This window comes from Pocillopora verrucosa, chromosome 3 (genome assembly GCF_036669915.1).
Source record: "Pocillopora verrucosa isolate sample1 chromosome 3, ASM3666991v2, whole genome shotgun sequence".
Lineage (NCBI taxonomy): Eukaryota > Metazoa > Cnidaria > Anthozoa > Scleractinia > Pocilloporidae > Pocillopora > Pocillopora verrucosa.
Genome location: NC_089314.1, coordinates 1,220,007 through 1,243,979, shown reverse-complemented (window position 1 = coordinate 1,243,979; position 23,973 = coordinate 1,220,007). Strand labels below are relative to the sequence as shown.

At 36.6% G+C, this 23,973-nt stretch overlaps 2 protein-coding genes across 5 annotated transcripts; one reads left to right on the top strand and one right to left on the bottom strand.

The window, feature by feature from the left end:
• Positions 1–2,711: 2,711 nt before the first annotated feature.
• On the bottom strand, positions 2,712–6,182 carry LOC131791327 (QRFP-like peptide receptor). Its single transcript, XM_059108660.2, has 4 exons — positions 6,076–6,182; positions 4,885–5,155; positions 4,478–4,723; positions 2,712–3,866 (listed from the first exon to the last, which is right to left on the bottom strand). Exons 1-4 carry the CDS (start codon positions 6,180–6,182, stop codon positions 3,510–3,512), a joined length of 981 nt encoding a protein of 326 aa, XP_058964643.1. The 3' UTR covers positions 2,712–3,509.
• LOC131791325 (QRFP-like peptide receptor) lies at positions 4,597–22,277 on the top strand. Of its 4 annotated transcripts, XM_059108658.2 has the most exons (7): positions 4,597–4,736; positions 15,503–15,595; positions 17,776–17,865; positions 18,536–18,663; positions 19,124–19,394; positions 20,484–20,732; positions 21,843–22,277. In XM_059108658.2, the coding sequence occupies exons 4-7, from the start codon at positions 18,557–18,559 to the stop codon at positions 22,203–22,205; spliced, it is 990 nt and encodes a 329-aa protein (XP_058964641.2). In that variant the 5' UTR covers positions 4,597–4,736; positions 15,503–15,595; positions 17,776–17,865; positions 18,536–18,556; the 3' UTR covers positions 22,206–22,277. The 4 variants fall into 4 exon arrangements, with proteins under 4 accessions (XP_058964641.2, XP_058964642.2, XP_058964640.2 ...); XM_059108659.2 differs by lacking the exons at positions 4,597–4,736; positions 15,503–15,595 and adding an exon at positions 17,325–17,451; XM_059108657.2 differs by lacking the exons at positions 4,597–4,736; positions 15,503–15,595 and adding an exon at positions 17,494–17,671.
• Positions 22,278–23,973: the final 1,696 nt, after the last annotated feature.

The window sequence follows — 23,973 nt, the reverse complement described above, 5'->3', positions numbered from 1 at the left end:
TTAGATTTCTAGGTCTCATCTGAGCACTCATGACTTCAAACAGTTCACGAAAAATTGAAAATTATGCACGATTATAAACCATATCTTCTCAAATTCTTAGTTTTAAAGCAAACATTGCAATGTTGTTAAAAAAGCAAACAAAATGGCTCAGTTTTATTTGACTAAACCTTGGACTTTATTGATTTAAATGAGATAGATAAACGAAGAAATTCAAAGGAAAAATGATTTAAAAAAATTAAAATGTCAATAGCCAAAGAGTAATCGTTCAAATCTTCGCCATAGAATAATTGATTATATTTTATGCCTGAAAAAACCGCGGGATTTCTTGTGCTGCGACTCATTCAAATACAGATTTAATTGTTTTCTTTATCGTTAAACACTCTCATCTTTAAAATATCATTTTTGCTCACCTCTCGACAACATTACTTACATTTATTATTTTTTTTGGAATTAAACACAAACACGAAACTACAACAGAGTCAGATTAAACTTTCTTGTGGGTCTACGGTCTCTCAGCTGTAGAATTAGATGGACTCTTCTCAAGGTGATTATTTTTTCACCTCGCGGCATATATCTTGGTTCATATGCCTGTTATTCAAGGTTCATGTGAGTATCTAAGTGTAGTAAGCCGACGCTTTCAACCCGAAAGTTATTGCTGTGAAATAAGAGCAATCATAGAATTGTCCAAATTTTGAAGTCAGTTGTTTTCAATTTGCTCCGCTCGATCCAAAAGGTTTATTCCAGATTTTCGGTATGGAAACTGAAAAAAAACTACCTCGCGCTTTTAGAAAGGAGGCCGTGCGTGGGGACGACTTATATCTATATCCCTACATCCGCCTTTAGGTGAACCACGACTTTATTTAGCTTATTCTCTTTTATTTGTAAATAAGTCACTCGTTCGGCGTTTTATCTTTTCCATTTTCCAAGTTCAAAAACTACAACAAACATGATCATGTTTATGTTTGAAATATATGTTATGTCAAGAAGACTTTTTTTAGCCATCAACAAGAACGTTTATGCTAGATTTGGATTTTGATAAACTATTGTTATCTTTATATTCTTTAGCTACGTTAATTAATTTTGGTTTCTCCACGTTGCTCGCCAAAAAAGGAGCTATTTCTTTTAACTCCCTTCCCCCCGAATGTTTTTAGGGGTGGAAAAAAAAAACTAACGAACACAAGATCTTAAAAGATTGCAAAAAGGTAAATGTAACGAGCTCAAAAGGTACTTGAAAGTATTACTAAGAAAAAGTTTTGTCGATGTAGTGATTTTAGGTTAGATTGAACTTAGATTTAGTCGAAGAATTAAAAATTTTAATGCCAAAACACCTCTATAATTATCATGCCGGAAAAGAAACATTCTTATTTTTTTAAGTAGCCCCTAATTGAGGAAAAAATAAATAATTTTGGACAGATGCCATTTTTAATCTCCCAGTTCGGCTGTCTAAAAACTTAAAATCATCGTCTTCAAAATGTTCAGAACATGCTTTGGTACTAAATGTTATTGATTATTATTTCTTTGGATCGCTTTTAATCCTGAAAGTCCATATCAGTTTTCAAAAAGAATTTTAAGTGATAGTTGCTTTAGAAAACAACTATCATAGTTTAAAACCGAGTCAAGACAAATTACTTTTCTGACCATTTGTTCATGCAGATTTGAAACACAGATTTGTGCAAACAGTGTTTAATGGAAGAATGCATCGATACTTAACTTTTAAAGCATGGGATAATATAAGGAATTTGGGAAAAGGCAAATCCAAATTTTTATCTTAGTAGTGAAAAACGCAACAATAGTCAGTGGAGCATTATTCACGCTTCGCCGTAAATCTATTATGACTGTTTTTTACCCATGTAGGACCAAGTTAGCAATCTATAACGAATGACGTTGAAGGGGAAAATTTTTGGATCTTTGATTTCTGTGCAAACGAGAAAATCGTCAGACACCAGACATGAGAGCGCCCCTCTAAAATGGTGAAATAATTTTTTTTTCGTCATTGACATTATTTTTTATCTTTGGAAAGATTTTAAATAATTGTTCAGGAATATTATTGCACTTTACCATCAAAGGTCCTTTGAAGAAGCAATTTTCCAAAATTTACAACAAGTCGTGATTTCTTGTGCTGTCACTTATTCAAGCTTAACATTTTCACTTAATTGATTTCAAATGGAAGGACAAAACAAAAAACTTCGTTAGCAAAATGATTGACTAAAAAACGCATTATAGTAGTCATAGAATGAATACAGTGTGATAAAATCTTAGGACTAAAGAACCACGGGATTTCTTCTGTTGTAGCTCATTCAAATCCAGATGTCGATGCTACCTTTTTAATTCCACATCCAATGTGTTTTATTTCATTATTTTTCTAATTTCTTTTTCGTATTGCGTACATCTATTAGTTATATAATTAAACATGAGTCTTTTCAACACGATTTCTTTTTCTTTTCCTTTTCCTTTTTTTTTTTTTTTTTTTTTTTTTCTCACAGCAGATTGAAACAACATGACGGTTCATTCTGCTATCCAAGAACAACTCGACACTAATAACTGACCATTGTGACAACTCGTGGGCAATTTGCTGTAAAAGGACATCAACTACAGAGCAGGGTCAATTTCTTCGCTTTTTTCTCGACAAAAAAAGGATCAATGCACCTCACTCAACTTCTGCATGAAATTTCCATTGTTTAGCCAAATGTTTACTCGATTTCATGAACGGAAAATTTTGCTGCTTAGCGTCAGAAATTCTAACAGTTATTGAATTCAGATCAAAATAATTTTTTAATTATACCCATTGAAAATGCTATTATCCAGGCCACATAATTATCCCAATCCCGCAGAACATATTTTGAGGTCAGTAGTTTCTAAATTAGTTTCGCTTTTGCGAATGGATGAATCTTGAACTCGAAAGTTTATTTCGTCGCTAGTTTTGAGCACATTTTCTTTCATTTGAAGAACCAAAAGGTTTGTTCAAGTTTGTGAGGGAACCGAAAATATTGTCTTCAATCTTGATTTCGTAAGCCACGGGCGGGGACGACTTCTTGTCTGTTTTCCTAGAACCGCCATTCCATATAGCTGTCTACGCAGCCTTTCCATAAACTGGTGATTGGTTCGTTCTGATCATGCGCAAGCTGGTAGGAGTGTTCAAACTCCTTTACGTCACTGGAGGTGGAATATATAGACAAAACCAACAACTGCACTATACTATTTTTTTATCCAACGGCACAAAGTAGAGTACAAATAATGCGCGAATGGAATACAAATATCCTGCGATATTCTACGGTTATTTGGACAGTTGGATGACTTTTCAGACGTTTTAGTGTGTAGTATCGTCGAATTAGTTTTACTCGTTGTTTGAATTTTTACTCGCCCTATCAGCTCGTCAAAATTCGGCACAACTTATAAAAATACTCAGCGATAGTACACACCATAACGTCTAATAAGATACGTTTCAGAATTCTAGAGAAGGTGTAAGTTGACTGTAAAGTCAGAAAAAAGTACAATTTATCATTTCGATCCTAAGTTTCAGACGCCCTAAAATTGTTTGAAGAATCACGAATATTTGAAGGCTTTTTTGTGTTGACAACATGGTAGGTTTGTATCTGACTCGTCACGTCAACTTTTGCTTTGGGGTATCGGAGAATTGCCTTCACTTTCCGTCTGAAGTTGTGGTTGAGCAGGGCATATACGAAAGGGTTGATAGCAGAGTTGAATAATACCATCAAGTTGGAAACTGCATACATAATATGATTCATCTGATAAGAAGAGAATAAATGCAAAGTATAAAGGAACTGGATTGTGCCCCAGCTTATTCCGAAAATGATGCTGACGACTACAGCCATTAAAGTGACCCGCTTCCGGACTCTCATCATACCCTGAGGTTTAAATATGAGAAATATATGGTTTAGTGACTGACACCTCTTGCCTCTAAAGTCGGGCCAAGGTGCATTCATATTTTAAGTGTTTAACATGTGTAATGATATCGAACCGTAGTACTAAAAAAGTACCAAAGTTTTAGAATTTAATAGCTCTTGATATATTTGAGATCTATTGCATTCTTTTAATCATGTTTATGAAACGTCTGACATCCGCTTAAAATCTCTTTTGATCCCTACGATCTGATTGGCTCTTAGAAGTGCGATTCATTTACTAATCGCACCATTTTCTGTAGTAAATACCATCTTTTTCCCAGCCAAAAAGAAACTAAACTAAGCAAGACTAGAACAGAACAGCCAATTTCATGAGGATTTCAAGTCCTGTTCAAAGTAAACCGTCAAACTACAGGAAAATCAAATACAGAGGCCATTATGTTATGAATTTTGCAGCTTTTGTCCCCCAAAATGGATGTAATTAAGTTGTAGTTGAACCACGTGTCGAGAAATTCTGGTTTAAGAACTTACCCATCATTGAAGTGACGCTTATGATTTAAGACAAACACAGAGAACACAGTTCAATTACCATTTGTTATCACAACGTCAGCACTTACTTTTTGCTGAGATGTCACCGCATCAGTACCATTTCGTTTAAACCACAAGGCAAAAATAACTCTGGAGTACAGCGAAACCATCAAAACTAAGGCAATAATTACTTGCGTGGTGACAGACAAAGAGAAAGCCTTTATCTTCCAATCGTCGGGCCACATTTCATAGCATACGCCGTTGGCGACTCTCATGTAAGTGATATTGGGGATGTTGTACATCGCTGAAATAATCCAGGCGGCAGTTATCATAATCTGGAAAGGAGAGGTGAACATAGGATTTCTGATACTATCGTACTCGTTCTCGTCCTCGTCAGCGTCAGCGTGAACGCTGACACTGACGCCTGCGATGTAATTATTGTTATCGTTATCGATATTTCTAGGTTACTGGCTTATGAAGCATCACTGAAACAAACCTTCAGTTTACGATTGGTGAGTGTCCATCTTTTGCCACGCGGATCAATTACTGCATAATATCTTTCCACGGCGATTGCAACCAGAGTATAAGTGGAACAAAATGCGGCAATCCATGCAAAGCCTCCACCAGTAATGAACGTGCACAAAATCGAACCAATCCAACCTTCTGGGTGCCTTAAGTTGACACTCACAATCAGTTTTGGTGCAATCAATGCTGCGAAGAGGGCATCCCCCACAGCGAGGTTAAAAATTAGAACATTTATGGGCGTCCTGTAGTATTAGAAATATTATGTACTCAGTAGAGTAATTGTATCCTAAATCATAACCCTTTATCAACTGGCTAGAGTCTAGCGGGAAGATAAGGATAACATACAGCGTGCGGCTTGAGATCGGGGTTGTTTGGTCATGTTATTTGGATTCCAACTCCATTCTTTTCAGGAGAGTTTCATCCACTGGTAGTTTTTACCGAGAAGGTGGAACATTTTTCTTGGAAAACATTTCTGGGGCTGCGCGCACAACGAGATGGGATATAATTTCATTGAGGAAAAAAAGACCTGCAAAGATAAAAAAAAAAAAAAATGAACGAAGAGTTGCCGTTTTCAACTTTTATCACGGAATTTGTTTGTTTTGATAAGCAAATATAGGCAGCTGAATGCGTTCCAAGGTCAAAAATTAACCATTTTGAAAATAGATAGTCATCGAGGATTCATTTTTTCGCAATGACAGATTTTCAGGCGAAAATTGATTCAGGAAATTTAGGTCTTACATATTTGATAAAATACAAATAATACTAAAGCGAGAACTCTCGTTCCAAAGCCTACCTTGCACAAATAAGCAGATTGCCTATAGGACATGATTGACATATTCATTTGGTTTCCTCGTGAACTAAACAAATAAATTTTGGCTTCAGGATGAAGTATTTACTTAGTTGGGTCGAAATTGAGGATGCGAATGAGAACGCAATTAACACGAGCTGGAAATACAAACTTGTGAACACACGATCGATCTCAGTAAAAGATCGCAACAAAATATATAGTCGAAACGAACACAAAATGGAATCACAAGGTTTCTCACAAATGGAAAGTTTTGGCGAATTCGTGAAAATGAGTTCAGATTGGTGATATAATTGGTCGGAAAAAAAAAGTTCGATTGATGAGCTTCGACTTATACCTTAATATATCTTAATATACCTTAAATTTCTATTTTTCCATATTATCGCACAAACAAGCGAATTGCCCATGATATCTACCAATACAAGTAGCAGCAGTACTGTTGTTACGGCGAAAGCATTTGACATCTTGAAACACGTTCTCTCAGTAGTGTTATCATGGAACCTAAATGGGGACAAAACAAAAGCAGATAAGCCTATCTCACTGAGAGAAGGTATTATTTTGCTAACATCTAAGAGCGCAACGGTAATGAGTTATTCTCCTGAAAATCTTGTAACAAGTTTCATTCTTAAAATAGTCATGAGACTTAACTTTCGCGTTTCTGCCGGAATGGTAATGATTTGAGCAATTATAGAGGACTTTTTCCTTGATTATCAGCCTAATCTGAACATTCGGGACCTTAAAAATAATCTCGGAAATTTGCAAATTATTCAATATGAGCTTCAGCGTGTCGAATTCCCATTTTGAAAGTGCGTAATCAGTTTGTCACAAAAAAAGATAATGGCTCAGTTTCATGTTGACTAAACCTTGTGACGAAATTGATTTCAAATCGATTGTGATAAAACAAAAGAAATCGAAGACAATAAGATTAAAAACAACGAATCAAAATATCAACGGCTTGAGAGCAAAAAGTTTAAAATCTTCGCCATAGCAATATCCCCTTAAGCCTGAAAATAACGCAAGGTTTCTCGTGCTTTAAAATATTCAAATCCAGATGTTGGTGTTTACTTTTTTAATTTGAAATTCTCTCCTGTCTTTTTTATTTTTTTGATCACTTCTTGTTGGTATTTCGAATATCTATTTGCTATATAATTAAATATGAACATGAAACTGGCTTCAAAGTCACTTTCTTGTGCTCAAAGACCTCTACAGAATTGAAGGGACTCTTTTCAACATGACATGCTTCTTAAGGCAGACTGATTATCCATGAAGGTATCTGCTATTATCTAAGTAATAAACTGACGATGACAACTGAAAATCTTGGCAAATTGAAAGCTACTTGTTTTAAAATGACATTAACTAAATGCAATAATGTTTGGCTTTTTGTTTCGGTGCATAGTGCTGTTCAAATCTTGTCTATCGGCATCAAAAAAAATGGAAAGCGTGAAGCAGCTTATGCTCTCTTATCACCGTAAAGAAACTTAAGTTCCTTTTCGCTGCCCCTTTGGGAGCTGTCTAACCTGGTACTTTCAAAGGGTTAATTCTGATGGCTGATACGTCTTTAAAGATAGAATCGTCTAACTTACCGTTAAGATATTCGCATAGCGGTATATTGCTAAGGGTTCCGTCTCAATAACTCGAGTGCTTTGAACAGAGCATGGAAGAATGAATCAAACTTTAGCAATAAGCAGCTGCTCAAATGGATGAAATCAAACTCTTCGTAGCTGTCATGCAAATTTCATCGATTCATTTCACACAACGCGGAGGGCTTTTTTTACCGTTGAAAAACAACTTTGGTTTCTACTGGTTTCGAGGAATACTTCCGAGTAGAGCAATTATGACTGTGTTTTATCATCAAGATAGGCGCGGATATCGGTCTTCCATGCGCGACGTTTGACCATAAGACTCCAAATACACTCGGATTATGTTTGTTTGTAATTAGCCACAAAATCCCGCGTAGAAACGCATTGCCTAAGGGAAAAACCACTTATTGGGAGATTTACGAAGTACGCCATGTGAATACAAGTGAATAAAGAGGGTAAGTTTCTAAAGAAACTGTGGTGCTGCGTACAACAAGATAATTTTGGTTTAATCTGAGTTTCTAATGAAAATTGGCCACCGTAAAGAGTTTCAAAGCTGATGTTTCGAGCATTAGCCCTTCGTCTGTGTGAATACACCTGTGCACTTACACCTCAGCACTAATTAGCATAAAAACAGTACGTTCTTAAAAGAATTCACAACAAAGTTTTTCTTTACAACAAGGACTGTGAAAAGCAAGATGATTTGGTTTTATCAGATGAGTTGATGATGTAATTGGCCACCGTAAAGAAGTTCTCTCTGTTGCTCCAAAAAAAGTGACTTTAGTGTCTAGCTCAAAAAACGTTATACTTCCACTAGCCTCTACTAATGATCAAACTATGCTTTCAAAAACTGCATGCTGAGTAAATTTCTTATAAACTCACTACGATAACTCTTTTGGTGAGTAGTAATAGACTTTATAATGGCAAGCACTTGGTCGTATGACAATACATGCTGGCTTGATGATTAACACCAAGATCCGGTCACTAAAAGCGGCAAACCTGAGCGACAACTCAAAATCCTTTTGAATGTCGTCTTCCACAAAATCCTAAAACACGAGCAAATTGGAAAAGTTCGAAAAGATTGCCACTAAACAAGAAAGAATAACGACGTCTCCATTGAGTGGCACATTTTATCTGGGCTGCCTGGGTCGAAGAAGAAAGATTTCCTGTCCGTTTGCTCCAAGTTCCGTCGGTTTTCCCTTCATCATTCGGACAAATTAGCCTAATGGAAAGCGTCCAAGAGTTTCTGTTAATGGATATTATCAACGCAACCAAATTTGTGACAAATTTTCATCAGCTCTATTAGGACACGCATTGTGAAAGAAAGAACTTGTACGACCATGAAGTTGAGTTAAATACTGAAGTTTCGGTTTTGTTTAGAGGGTTGACGTGTAAAGTGAGGAAAATGAAGCCAACCGTAGCGTGATCAACTACTGCTTTTAAGTTGTATCTGTGATGATATTGGCAATTTCCGTACTTTTTTTTCTGTTGAATATACTAATCTCCCTTACGCCATAATCTCCGTAATAGTCATTTAACTCGAGTTTGTTTGTTAAACCAGTACTGTCGTTCATTTAAAAGTATACGTGCACTTTTCTTTTCTTTACATGCTCTATAACTAATAGAGATACTCATGAAAATAAATGTATAAAAGTTTGCTTGGAAGCTTTGCGTTATGACCTCTGTCATAACGCAAATGAAAACGTCTCGGTGAAGCCCCTCTCTTTAATTTACTTTGACCCGTTTTTTCTACTATCTACTCACTTAACGAAATGCTCAGTTTATGGAGGATCTTACGGTAGTTAAAGCCCTAAATTGATCGGGCGCTTTTGGTGAGCATTTTGAGAAAAAAGTCAAAATGTTATTCACCAGCATAGGTCTGGTCCCATTTTACCGAGAGAGACAAAATCAACTAACAGGTCAGATTTAATCCCGATGGGTATAAAAAAAAACACATCAAAATCTCAATATGGAAGCAAAAGCGATATTTTAAGGCAGTTCAGTGTTTGCCTCAAGGACCTCGCCTAAAAATTCTAATTAATTGAGTAGGTAGCATTTTTTGATAGTTAAAAAAGTAAAATACAAATTGAATTTTAAAGAGGCGGTGAGTATAAGTTTTGTCCTTTGTGATTCCCGTAGGAATTTAGAACGCAAACTAGGTATAATTGTTTGATGGTTTCCACGCCTTGACAAAACGAACTGATCAATGCAGCATGTCTTTACATATGTAAACATTGTATTTATATATATATATATATAGGAAGTCTGCAAGTCGATTTTCGCGTGGAACAGTGCTCAATACGTTGAAGCAGAGCAGAATAAATATTATGAGAGGAAAAAACGACGCAACTACATATCCCGACAAGCCTGTTTCGTGAATCGCTTCACTCTTCAGGGGTTTAATTAAACCCCTGAAGAGTGAAGCGATTCACGAAACAGGCTTGTCGGGATATGTAGTTGCGTCGTTTTTTCCTCTCATAATATATATATATATATATATATATATATATATGTTCCTCAAGAAAACAGTAAAAAAGGAAAATATACATTTAAACCCTTTCTCGGTCATTCAGTTTAAACTCTCTCCTTTTCCAGTTCGAGGATCGTGTTTCAGAAAAAGACATCTACCTCACAGGGGACAAGTTGGATCGCAGAAAGCAAACGGTATCATATATAGTATAGTGGAAGAAAAAAATTACAATCTGAGTCCCTTGTGAGGGTTCGAACTTCAAGCAGTCAGCCCAAAGAAGGCGATCCCAGCTGGCTGGAGAGATTCTTGCACTCCATTTAGTGCTTGTTTATATTCGCGTCCCGAGGAGAGATGCAGTGCAGATTGCCCATACTTCGGTCTCACCCTCTGGTACCTCGGCATAAACTCAAATCGTTTTTGTTTTTATGTTTTTAATATTTGCTTTCTTTTATTTTTGATGCGAGCAATGAGCCGTTAAATAGGTCTCAAAACCAGAGGCCAGACCCATTTCGGTTGTCGGCTGTAACCACCAGAGGACTGTGTCTGTATTCAAGCGGGGATTGTATTTTCTTTTTTCTCCGGCACCCTTGACATTCTAAGTCAAAGGAATACATTAATAATCTATAGCCGGGTTGAAGAATATATCTTTCTTAACTGAAAAATAGTAAAAAAATGTGGCATTTGCAAAACTCAAGAAGGCGACTGAAGCTCTCGGAGCTTAAATTGAGAGGGACGACAAGAATTGACTGTCTATGTTGTGTCAGACCAAACTAGATTATCTGCCAGAAAAATATAATTATGCAGTAACTCAGTTTTGCTGCCAGATACTCCGCATGCTGAAGTAAATAAATCTGATGCAAAAAAAAAAGAAAACGAAACAGCTGGGTCAACGATCATAAAGATACTCTATACCTGCTAGGCAGAACAGGAAGAAGTTTGGGTCGACCTCAGTTCGTGAGGATTCAAACCTCACTTTATTCAACATCGCTGCAAAATGCTCTAACAACAGAATAGACAGACAAACGTCTGGGTTAACTCAAGTGAGGATTCAAACCTCAGACTTTGCAATATTGGTATCAATTGTTCTAACAGCTCTGCTGAGAAAAAATGCGGGTCGATCTTTGTAAGAAGCTACACGTTAAACGTGTGAAATGAAATGTTATGGTCGACTTCCATGAGGATTCAAACCTTAGATCTACTGATTTTGCCGTCAGATACTCTGAAGTAAATAAATCTGATGCAAAAAAAACATCAACAACACAAACAGCTGGGTCAACGATCATAAAGTTTCTAACTTTAGAACTTTAAAACTTCGCCATCTGCTCTAATTTCTTGGCAGAACAGAATGACATTTGGGTCGACCTCAGTCCGTGAGGATTCAAACCTTTTTTACAATTCAACATTGCTACAAAATGTTTTAACTGTAGAGTCAAGAAAGACAAACTTCTGGGTTAACTTACGAGAGGATTCAATCTACAGACTTTGCAATATCGATATCAAATGCTCAAGCAGCTGAGCTGAGAACAAAATGTGGTTTGACCTTTGTAAGAACTTACATGTAAAGCGTATGAAATGAGATTTTCTGGTCGACTCTCTTGAGGATTCAAACCTCAGATCAACCGATTTCACTGTCAGCTACTCTACCTGCTGATTACGCAAAAGTCGTGCAGTTATTAGTTCTATCACACATTAAGCATTGTATTTTGTTTGCTTCTTGGGTGTGTGATCAACAGGTTATTCAGATACACTCATTGTTTTGATGAAATTGAACGCCTGATAACTGATTTAAGTCAGAGATCTAGTGGACCAAGCCAAAGGGTTTTACATAGAATTAGAGCTCCTTAGCTGCACAGGTAAGGATTAACTTAGAGATATCGAAATTTCGTGAAGTATGATAGAGCTGTTCAAGTAATTAAATACGTTATCTTTAAGTAAAGATAACAAATGTTACTAGGACTTTGAATTTGAACTGGTGGTGAACTGCAAGTATACTTCAGCGACGATCATGAAATGTATATTTCTGCAAGAAAAGAAAGGTCAGAACCATTGTAAGCCTCATATTTAACAAAAAACAGTTTTATGTAATTATTCTTCCCTGTTAATGACATTATTCGAAGAAAAATTTCTGTAAGAAGATAACCTTATATACTACTAAAAAAAAAGAAAATATATGCAGCTTTGTATTAGACATATTTCCCCTCTCTTCCGAATTGAAAAGGTAATTTACTTAATTGGCATGACTAGAGAGGAGCCACAAGAACTAATTGTCTATGTTATGTCGGTTGAAAATCAATGATCTCTAAGCTAGTTGTTAGTGTCTTCATACAGTGTATCAATTTATAGGGAATGAGATGAAAAGTTATTTTCTACAGTGTTACGTGTTTATCAACAGTAGTTGATAAAGCAATATATATAGTTGATATAGCAATAGTTTATTTAACAGGTTAAAACTTACTGTGATAGGGAATCAAGTGTTTCTTAAAAAAGATGCAGTTCAAAAGTTGCGGTGTCAATGCATCATGTGTTTGTCAACAAGAAAGCAGTTTAAAAGTTGTGGTGTCAATGCATCATGTTTTTATCAACATGGTAGCAGTTAAAAAGTTGCAGTGTCAGTGCATCATGTGTTTGTCAACAAGAAAGCAGTTTAAAAGTTGCGGTGTCTATTTATTACGTTGTTATCAACAAAGAAGCGGTGTAATCGTTGTAGTGTCTATGTATGATCTGATCATCAAGAAGGAAGCAGTCTTTAAATCTTCATTGTCTTAATATGTATCAAATGATCGTCAAAGAGTAAAATGATAAGTGATGAAATATTTAAGTTTGCCTAGAAAAATAAAGGAGAAATTAATCAATATTTAACTTATAAATAAACAAATAAAAAAACTAATGAAAGCAAATCAAACATAAACACAAAAACATACAATACTCAACCATGGCCCAATCCTTAATACTTCCCATTTGCGCCTGCCTTTTATAGATTGACTCTTATTGACTTTATTTTGGGCTTTCAAGTCTTCATGATGATTTAAGCAATAGATGCTTTACTGGGATATAAAATATTTCTCATTGGTTTTGTTATCGGCCTACAAACCATCGCCGCAACAATGCTTCCGAACTCTGATTTCAGACTTTAGATCTCAGACATTCTAGTTTTATTTCCACTTTGATTTCCCGTCCTTCGTCTTCCGACATCTATCTTCGATTTCCGAATTAAGACTTCTAATTCCGACTTCAGACTTCGCAATCGTATTTCGGACATTTTATTTAACAATTCGGAGTTTACTTCTCAACTTCCGGCTGTGGACTTCTAATCTCCGCCATCAGACTTCGGATTTTTAACCTTCAATTTCGCAGTTCGGAGTTTTTATTCGGACCATCCACTTTTAATTTCCCAACGTCCGGCTTCGGAACTTCAGACTTCGGGTTTCTGACATTCTATGTTGTCGTCACAGCTCGGAGTCTTATTTTCGACTATATTCCGACTCAAGATTTCGGATTTCGCACATTCGGTCACTAACGTATAATTTTCTGACTTCCGGCTTTGCACCTTCTTATTTACGACTTACGACTTCAAAGCACTCACTTCTATGTCTAATCTATGACCGCGAACTTTCGAAATCCGTCTTCCAATGTAAACCTTCGATCTTCTTTTTTTCCGATTTCGACTCTTAAATGCCATTTTCAACATATGCTAACTTGAAAGGTCCAACGTTCTTCTCGAGTCAGGAATGTAAAATCAGAATATAAGGGTATTTTAGTCATTTAAAAAACAGAGGTGCAACAATAACCTAGAAAAGAGGGAAAATACCTTTCAAGGTCACAAGTTTACTAAGATTCTGCCCCTTTAAACCCTAAGAGTAACCAGCATCTAGTTCATGAAACGAAACGGAATTAAATGAAATGGTCTTGATTGTTAACAAATTCTCCAGTTCAGCACCATAAGGATACACAGAGGACAGTATGTAGAATATGAAGTCCATGTTAGTGTGTCGAGTGTTAAACAAAGGAGGTAACAGTTCGCAAACAGCAGGTAAAAGAAAGGAATTTATTAGTTATTTTTAATAGAAATACGGAGGGAAAATAATAACTCTATGCTAACGAATCGAATGGTGCATAAGTTGCTTGTACCGATCAGACCCCTGCATTGGGGTATGTATCTCGTACCAATCAGATCACAGCATTCCCTCAAGGACTACTTCGAAAGGACACAATTTCAAATCTTAGTAATGACCTATTTTACTCTCTATGTTTTAGCATGATAATAGACTGATCGGTGCATAACTCAGGGAAATTTCTCACATATTCGAAACTTGATTTGAAATTCTCTTGCCACACAAAAGATGTATGTCACTCGTAAATCACGACTCCGAAGTGCCATTTTAAACGTCCAGTAATTTGGTAGATTATGACCAGAGGCTGTCGAGAAAACAAAAAGATCTTTTAGTATAACCATTTTCTTTAAAAAAAAGAGTTCCCTCTTTCCCACTTGGCTGGAAAGTTCTCCGTTTAATTTAAACTCCGGCGAGATTGGAAAGCTGGTCATCCCGATTTTCACAAATCACAGAAAGTATTAATTACAGTTGAGTAAGTAACAGCTTTGAAAGATAAAAACAATTGCTGAAAATCCTATCCTTTTTCCTACAATCATCATTCTGAATTGATCATTTGAAAAGCATATGTTTTTTCTCTTTTCATCCGGAACGTCACGTTTTTCCAAGTAGAAAGCGGCATTCGAAAAGCGAATTACCGAAGCACAGCTTTTGTCTTTCCTTTTCCGCTTTTAAAAAAAGGGAGGTTTTAATTACTCCAGAATACAGTTCATCGATATTGTGGTTTTTGGCGATCGATTAGTCAAATTCAAGATCAACAAGATTTTAAAACATGGCTTATAAGCACTGAAATGTAATACAGCTTGTCGCCCTCGAAAGTATATTTATTCGAGCGCCTCGTATGCGTAGGATTTGTTTAAACCTTGGTTAAGATATCATGCACGCATTCCTAATTTCAATCAATTTTTCAGCCACCAGCAAAATTTTCTGGTCTTAGATCTTTACTGACAGTTAAATACACGCTATTTCTTAGCAGAGTGTTAAAATTTTTACCAATTCTTAGCTTTCATTTGAGCCCATGCAGGAATTTGAACTGTACATACAAAAGCCTTACCCAAAAGTTGAAGAGTGGAAAGAAGAAGTGAAAGCAGGGGTGATTTAGTGATGGTGCAAGGAGTGAATTTTGGGGTCATAACAACGACTCGGAAATTTGCTTTCAGCCATTTTCCAAAACGAGCTAATGTAACTTTTGTTTAAGGCTGCTACGAATGACGGGAATGTTCACGGACGGACTCACGGGCATGATAACAAGGAGTCTACGTTGCCTTGGGCACCGTAGATTCAGAATAATAATTATAAATACATAAATAAAACAGACAAACAAACAAAAAACTCAACATTGAGTATTTGCTATCAAAGATATTTCCTACTTAAGTTAGTTATTTGTGCTTTTTTTTCTTTCATACATGTTTGATGGTATCATCAGAGCAGATCAAAGATCACTATAATCAATATTAACTTTGAGAGGAAAGTCATATCTTTACTATGATAACTATTTGACGTTTGACTCCTCAATTTGGATTCGAAAAGTTATTTTTGGTAAAATATGAATAAAATCTTGATATGCTTACTGGAACCAAAATGATAAACAATGGCGGTTACCGAGCTGGATTTTTTTTATTTTGCAGACACATAGAGCCAAGATACAAATCTATTTCCCGGCATCGTTTTGCTTTCCTATTAGGGAGGACCAATAAATTGCCAAAGCGGCAGAGTAGTCGGTGAGCAGTTTTTATTTTTGCTCTATTTCAATTGCAAATTTTCAATTCTCCAATTCTCTCACTGAGAATAACAGTCGTTTCGCTTACGGGTCGTTTCGCCTACTGTCTGCTCGCCTACGTCTACAGTCGATTTGCCTACGTCCAACATGTCAGTTCGCTTACGTCTTAAATCTTAAATCTTTTATCTTGATTCTCAGTTTTTCTGCGAGGTTCAACAAGGACTTTTCAACAATTCAATTTTAAAGCTTTGACATATGAATTGTAGGCGAACTGACATATTGGACGTAAGCGAACCGACTCATGACGTAAGCGAACCGACTCATGACGTAAGCGAACAGACGATAGGCGAAAGGACCGGTTACCCCCTCTGATGTTCTTATACAAGTTCTTTTTCTTCCGATAAAAGTCCAAAACAGTATTGTAAGTAATATTATAAATTTGATCTCAAGTCTTATATCTTAATGTTTATTTAACGATGCTATATTTAACTATACCAGGTCTAATTCTAACTAAGACTTATTCTTATCAGAGGCCAATGGTCTCTATTTACTCATGCAACATACCCAATGCATATCTTTTCTCTTTTCACGAATCATTCGATCTAATCCTGGAAATTTTTAAATGAAGTCAATGGTTTTCATCACTTCTTGATGGCAATTATTCAGTAATTACGGACTGAAACACGTTGTTTTAAACATATAAGTCGATATCAGGCTTTCTCGTTGTTTCAACAGAACCAAAGTAGATAAGACTGCCATGAACTTCAATGAATAAGTCTTAAACTTAAAATAAGAACAAAGTTGTTTTCTCGTCTTGTCACGAGCGTTGGATAAAGAAAAAATTCTGAGTCCCCTTCGGATTCTGTCCCCCGATGCTCTGCCACTGAGCTACAGAGATGCTCATCTTAGAGTCTCTGTGGCTCGATGGTTCTATTCCTCACGGGAACTCAGAATTTTTTTCTTTGTCCCGCGCTCGTAGCAAGACGAGTTTTATCGGCTTTACACAAGAAAGTACACTCAGAAACAAATGATCTCTCAACTTTTTGTTCATGAAATTTGAGAATGGTCGATATCTCTAAAGTTAGACATTGCAAGCATTTATATAACTTAAGCTTGGCAAATAAATATCAAGGATAAAAACAATGAGGTTTTGTTGTTGTAAGGACGTCATTCCCAACTTGGAAATTATATTCGTGAGTAGTCAGAAATAGATCACTAGATATATTACACCAATATCATGTTAACACTATATTTAAAGTCGAGGCCGACTGAACAGTGAGATATGGTATCATTCTTTTAACTAGGAACCTTACCTGAGTGAACTTTACAAGAAAAACTTATTGCCAAGGCTTTAATGAAGGAATTTTACAGTTTTAGTCTGCAATACAGTGTCTTTCGAAATAGAATTAGGTGCTTCCTATTCTTGTCTTTCTCTGGTGTAAATACCTGCAGTGTGGGTCTTTAACCGAATTTGCGTCACACACTCACCTCAATATTTATATCGGAAAAACTATGTACTGCTATTTACCATTAGTGTTTTTTTTGCACTGTAAGTTTTCGTTAAATGTTTCTGCTATAAAAAAGAGTGGATCTTTTAGGTAAATCATGACGCATTAAGGGTGATCGAGAATTACCACATCCGACCGCCTCTCACCAAAATTAATTCAAGAGACGCACAAGTGAATATGGGCTTCAGGTCGAGAGGAAGCAATGCTCTTTACTGAGTGACGCTGAAGTAATATAGGTTGTTTTTCAAAGCTAGAAAATCGCTCCACAATGCACATACGAGCATTAATCCCTGCTCATAAGGCTGTCATTAAGGGTGAAGCTTACATGAGCAGGTGCTTGGTTCTCAAGGTTGGTTTTTGTATGCTCTGACAATTCACACAGACAACCGATTGGCAGCCAATATACGCTAGACATTGAACATCTTAAATGTACTCTAGTGCTTTTTCCTTTTGGGAAAATTATCAGACTTTGTCTAAATCAATGAAAAGTGTTAGAGAAAATGTCATCAAAACAGTAGACGTAACTTCAGTTTTATTACGACCAAGTGTTTGTGAATGTATCACATCGCGTGAGTTGTTCATTTGGGGTGGCAAGCGAGGATACAATCTTACGCTTTCGAATTTATATATTTGAGCTCTGATCAATATTTGGCGATAACACTTCTCTTTGCAGTTTAAAATTTCGTTTTTACAAATACTGCATGGGTCGAGCTGGCGAGAAAAAGGCATAGCGAAGTAAAGGAATATACTGACACAGGAAAAGGTAACTATTAGATTTTAATATTGATTGGAGCCCGTAATATGAGGCAGTTTTGGATTTTTTGTGTCGAACGGGAGCAAAACCAGTAGTTTTGCTGTTTCTATTTGTTGTACGCAGTCTAATTACTCCTGTAGTACTGTAAAAGCTTTGCTCATTGACCAAGTTATAAGATGTAAGGCAATGCAGACAGAATGATGCAGTTGATTTCAGATGTTTTGGAAAAACATTTAAGAAAATGCAATACCCGAATGGAAATAAAATTAGAACATATCAGTCAAGAGTTTGAGTTATTGGCAGTGAAATTGCATGATTTGTTAAGTGTATGTCATCTGAAGATAATGGCAAGAAAATAAACGTTTCTCGATAAAAAGTTATTGAGTTTGGCTGGCAGTAAAATAGATCTCAAAACTGAGTGCTTTTAGCCTTTTTTTTTGCTAAAAAACCTACAAAATTCAACAAACAATACGCGTCACTTTGACTCTAGTTAGTATTAAAGCAAACCAACACCATCGATATGAAACGAGTTGGTTTCTTCTTGTGTTTTCCTTTCTCTTGAGATATTTGAAGGGAAAGTCGAGGGAATAATTGTATCTTGGCTTATTTTTGCCCGAAGTAAGGCCATTTAAACTATAGTATACAAAATAAGTTGAAGCTGCCTCTTGTTTGTTTGTAGGTAAAAATCTACTTGTGACTCATGGCGGAAACTGGGATTGTCATGACAATCCTCTTCATACTTGTCTCGGTAGATATCGTGGGGAATTCTCTCGTTTGTGCGATAATATGGAAAAATAGAAATCTCAGGTATGTTAGAGAGTTGCAAGCAGTAGAACCTCTCCTTTAAGGTATCTCTAGTTAATGGACACCTCTCCTCTGTGCTTCGTACGGTCTGAATCAGACCGATTATTCTTAAAGCTGCAAAAAGAGTAAGCAAGTATAATATATAGCGGAAGCGCATAAGAGTTTATCTAAAACAGAATGTGAAAGATAACCTATTTTTTCAGCTTGGTAATGGAATAGTGAAAGATATTTTGTCGTCTTCTCACGAGCTGGGGAAAAGGAGTATATCAGATGACCTGAGTCCGTCAGAGTATTCGAACCTCTGTCTCCCGGCGGTTGAGCACCAGCGCGCTAAAAGACTAAGGTTCTATACCACACGAGGACTATAATATTTAAACTAGCAGGAAGCCAACTTAATGAAGCGAACTCGATACCTTTTTGTCATTACTAGTTATTATTTCTTTGCGTATTTTCATCACCATAGGACCCCCATTCATATTCTACTTTTTAACCTTGCTGTGGCGGATGGTCTCTATGCGTTGTTGATTGCACCAAAACTCATTGTGAGCCTCAATTCAAAGCACCCCGAGGGGACGGGTGGTTCAGTTTTGTGCCTGTTGATAACTGGTGGAGCCTTCGCGTGGGTTGCAGCACTGTGTGCCATTTATACTCTGGTTGCGATTGCCGTCGAAAGATACTATGCAGTCACTGATCCGTATGGCAAGAAATGGAATCTCACTAAGAGAAAACTGAAGGTTCGTTCTGATTCAGTTTTTCTGCATTTAAAGTTACGATGGAAACATTAAACAACCCTCTCACAACTAAACTTCGAGCTCTCACATAGGCGAGTAAGCAAATTTTTTGGCATTGGCGTCAGTGAAGTCTCAAATATTTTTTAAAAACTTACTGTGCGTGGTCTAATGAGAGCAATGATCAGTGCGAAGATCGTACTGTCGGACTTCTATCAGCCCAAGGTAGGTGTCCAGAGTCTTGACAGGAAAAACCGAGAAAGATCACCATACACTACAAGGCTAAGTCGATTGTAACTTCTAAACCCAAAAATTCCCTGGAAGCTAGATCACTTTCATGAGCACAACGGGTCGAAATAACCTTAAGCGAAGTGGACTTCACTAAATGTGATTGCCGCCAACGTTTCATAACCTGTGAATTTTTTTTTTAACTTGCATCATGCACCCTTCTTTGTACTCACCGTAATTAGTATAGTATACATCGAAAGCCGTATAAACAAGGGCACATACAGAATATACGGGCAGCTCGTGCAGTTAGTAATGGTAAAAGGACTGAGAGGAGTCCAATTCGGTCTGTAATCATACGAGTGATTAACGAAATCGGACAACCGCGAGGTGGGACTCCGATTTGTTAATTACGAGTATGATTACAGACAGAATTGGACGAAACTAAGTCCTGTTACCGATAAATCAAGACTATGAAAAAATTTGACATAAGACAACCGTCGTTTATACGTTTACATAAAAAAAAACAACAACAGTAAATTCGGCGAAATGCGCCGCAACAGTACGCGCATGTGCACAGAACACGTGCTGTCAATTACAAAGGCATGACGTGTACACTGTCCAATTACAAGTATGAAGTGTTCATTGTCCTATTAGCGCTCAAAACAGGTTGATGATATAACATGTCACGTTCCAGAATTTATGATGGTTTTGATTATTATTATCATTGTCATTGACACTGTCACTGTTAGTGTCCCTGACATCATCATAATCACTGATCTTCATCGTTATTATTATTATTGATATAATAATTATCATTTATACTATTGATTTTTATTCGAACTCCCAAATTTCGACATTTCATTGCAGGTAATGATAATAGCTTTCTGGATCTTAGCCGCAATAGCATGCATCCCCAACACCATGTACATGAGGGTCAATAATGGCCACTGCTATGAAAAATTTCCTAAAGAATGGGTTACCAAGGCTTATACTCTATGGAACACCACCCAAGTATTTGTTGCCTTGTTACTGATGGTCACGTTATACTCCAGAGTCGTGCGCACGTTATGGTTTAAATCAAATATTGTTGCCCACCCTGTGACATCTCAGCAAAAAGTAAGTACCCTTACAAAGTCGTGCGCTATTTCCATAAATAATACAATCCCATTTTCAATTGTATCCCGTTTTTTTTTCTTTTGCTTCTGTTTTTTCTTTTTTAGCTTCCTTTTTTTTCCAATTTGAAATCTTCAAGTTTCACTTGCGACAAACTGTTTCGTAGCTAGTATAACGCAAGTATATGACGCTAGTACGATATAATTCGAAGTTCGTATGGGGTTGAGAATGGCTCTACAAAAGGGAGACAGACAGTAGCTAACATCTTGTACTTTAAGACCGAGACTTTTTAGCGTGATACTCAAACAGTTTGCTTAGTAAATTTGAAAGCAATTTGGTAATTTTCTAGAAGGTTTTTAACACCGCGTGATACCTGCCCACGAAAACTTTTTTGCAAGTATTTTACAAGTTTATAAACTCAAAAGAGTATTTTTTTTTTTGCGTTAGTTGTCGTTGACGCTGTTTCTTCCTTTTTCGCTTTGCCTTTTGTTTATATGTTGTCTTTTTTATATTAATTTGGCATTTATTCGTTTCTGTTTGTTGTGGGTTTTTTTTTTTTGGCCAAGAGTAGCGGCAAGATTGTTAGATATTACCTTATTCATTCAAGTTTGTTCTGTTTACACGATTTAAGTTAGACGAAATGAACAACCAGTTTTTCTTAACCGAATATTTTTGGCCAAAAGATTACCTCGACGAATTTTGCGTTGACAAAAAGTGAAAAAAGAGGTTCGTCGATTTTATTTTCTTCGTGTTGACTTTCTCTTAACAGGCGTGTGCCCAACTTTCCTAGCACGTATTTCCATTGAATTTACCGCAAACCGCCCCATATCATAATAATTTTTGTCAAAAAAAAGTAAAAGAGGATTCTAGCAATCTTTAAAATCCTGTACTCGGGCAGTTTATCCTCGTTCTCTTCAACTAACCTCAGTTGGCGCTTTGACGATAGCGTCCGACGATGGAGAAAGAAAAGTAGAACAACTGCTCTGAATTATTTTGTTAAATGCAGATAAAACAAAATATCACGGTATTTTAACATTTAGAAATTTTTTTCTCGATAGTTTTCTTTTAAATGTTTAGAAAATTTCTATTTTTAAAACACTTTTCAATCCTCAGGGTGTAATGAGAGTCCGCAAACGAGTCACCCTAATGGCTGTGGTTGTCAGTATCATATTTGGAATCTGCTGGGGCACAATCCAGATTCTTTACACCTTGTATGCTTTCGAGGTTTTTCGGTTGGATAAAGTCGTTATCGCAATTTCCAACATTCTGGTATTGTTTAATTCTACTATCAATCCCTTTGTGTATGCTCTGCTCAGCGAAAACTTCAGACAGAAATTAAAAGGAATGGTCCGATTCCCAAGGGCTACTGTTGGTGCCACAACGGAGCTTCATAACATTGAAGTCCACATTGCAAGAGGTAAATCCAACACCCCTGATGTTTCGATCAATACAACAACATCCGTGAGCCAGGAGTAAAAAAAAAAAAGAACTTTTTTCAAGCAATCATTTAATTAAATAACACGTCATAAGTAGACTTGAAAGGCTGGCACTTAGCGTAGAAATTGTTGTGTTTTTTTGCGGGAAGCTGTACAGATATAGTTCAATTTAGGAATATATATGACAAGATAAAATAATTGGACAATTGTTTTCTCTTTATATGACTGTTTCACTTCTTATTAACCAACACGAAAATAAAAGGGAATGTCGTGCAATAACAACTGTGTTACCCCATTAAAGGATGTGTACAAGTTGAACAATACATATCAAAATGTGCTTTCAAACATCTTGCATTGAATATGTCATTTTGGCTGTTACAAACGCGTTGCAATTAGGCTTACAGACAGTATTTAAGATGCCAGTCGAGCCGTAGAATTGTGGGAAATAGCATGCTTTATCAGAGTTAAACAGGATGCAGAACCTGACGAGATTGCGCTCAATCTTGTACTCGTCAATGCATTTGAGAAACAGTTATAAGGTTTTGGGATTCTGGTCGTCTGGTCGAAAAGTGGCCATATTTATTCTTAGCAGGAATTTTATAGTTAATCAGACCACTCCAAAACTTGATCCTTCAATCTTGATGCGAACAAAAAAAAAACAAAAAGTTGACCTCTTCTCACAAGCGAGTGGAATTACCCTCTTACTTGCCAGGATAACCCTCCCTTCATGAAAACCACCACTTGAAAAGATCAGATTTGTTATTTTACATTATCTCCATCTCCCCGATTAGTTAACCAAAAACCTCACGTTAAAGCGTACTTATGATGAACCTAAGCAAGTTAAAATGAGCCTTTCGGGTCAGCGTATACGTAGAAGATAGCTTACACGATAACGGTAAGCCAATTACATCAGGAATGTTTGATAAAGGTATCCTAAGCTCTACTTATTACTGAGCGACATCTACGAGCTCTAGTCAACTGGAGAGTCTACAAAAGAATTATCCATCCTTCTAATTAACGTCATCGACGTAGGAATAAACAAAAGGTTTATAAATCTAAGGTAAGGGAGTTTATGTATTGCTTTCTTAGCATCTCAAATCTTTAAACCTGAAACGGTGGTATGTGTTCATTCCTTGTCATATACGTGATATTCGTGCGGCCTTCAAAGCGTTCGTGAACAGCCGCTCGTAAGAACACTAGTTTTTATCGACTCGTTAGCCCAGAGGACAGGCACAACGATGAATGTTGCTGGGAGTGGTGCAAAAGAATTGAACAACCAATCTACTGGTCTTCACCGTCATCTCTTACAGATCGCGAATTTCGCGGTAGTGGTTGAAAAGTAAATCTCAGGTGTACCGGCCGTCACGCTTAAGATAGTGGCTTTTACTTTTAAGCTTAATAACTTATAACCTGCGGGAAGAGCAACATTTACCATCTTTCAGGCCATCCTCCAATAATCTTCAATAACTTATGTCGTACATCTAATGGGGTCAGGGGCCATCTCGGTTATTAGAATAGTCAATTGTCTGTTGTCGCAGGTTTTTTTTTCCTCTTTTTTTCTCTCCTTTTCCTTCAGTCGTCTTTTTTGCGTATGATTTCGTGCTTAAGATAAATGCCGATAGAACTTTTCTTTAGTAAAAGAAAATCATGAAAACGTGAGTAAACATTTCGTATGGCATCATAATTTACCCTGTTAAATATGCGCTTACACGTTCTTCGTTCCTTGCCAAACACTAAGCGCGTGAAACTCTTTAACCGAACGAGGCAAAAAAATAAGAAACGAAAACCCGCTAACTTTATAATTTGAA

What these genes read in the sequence shown, in the direction of transcription:
- LOC131791327 (XM_059108660.2), bottom strand. Translation starts at nt 6,182, where the DNA reads ATGTCAAATGCTTTCGCCGTAACAACAGTACTGCTGCTACTTGTATTG. An exon ending in TCACCAATCGTAAACTGAAG is followed by an intron (nt 4,724 to 4,884) that starts GTTTGTTTCAGT and finishes TCTCCTTTCCAG; the next exon opens with ATTATGATAACTGCCGCCTG. An exon ending in CGGTGACATCTCAGCAAAAA is followed by an intron (nt 3,867 to 4,477) that starts GTAAGTGCTGAC and finishes TTTAAACCTCAG; the next exon opens with GGTATGATGAGAGTCCGGAA.
- LOC131791325 (XM_059108658.2), top strand. Translation starts at nt 18,557, where the DNA reads ATGGCGGAAACTGGGATTGTCATGACAATCCTCTTCATACTTGTCTCG. An exon ending in TCACTAAGAGAAAACTGAAG is followed by an intron (nt 19,395 to 20,483) that starts GTTCGTTCTGAT and finishes ATTTCATTGCAG; the next exon opens with GTAATGATAATAGCTTTCTG. An exon ending in CTGTGACATCTCAGCAAAAA is followed by an intron (nt 20,733 to 21,842) that starts GTAAGTACCCTT and finishes TTCAATCCTCAG; the next exon opens with GGTGTAATGAGAGTCCGCAA.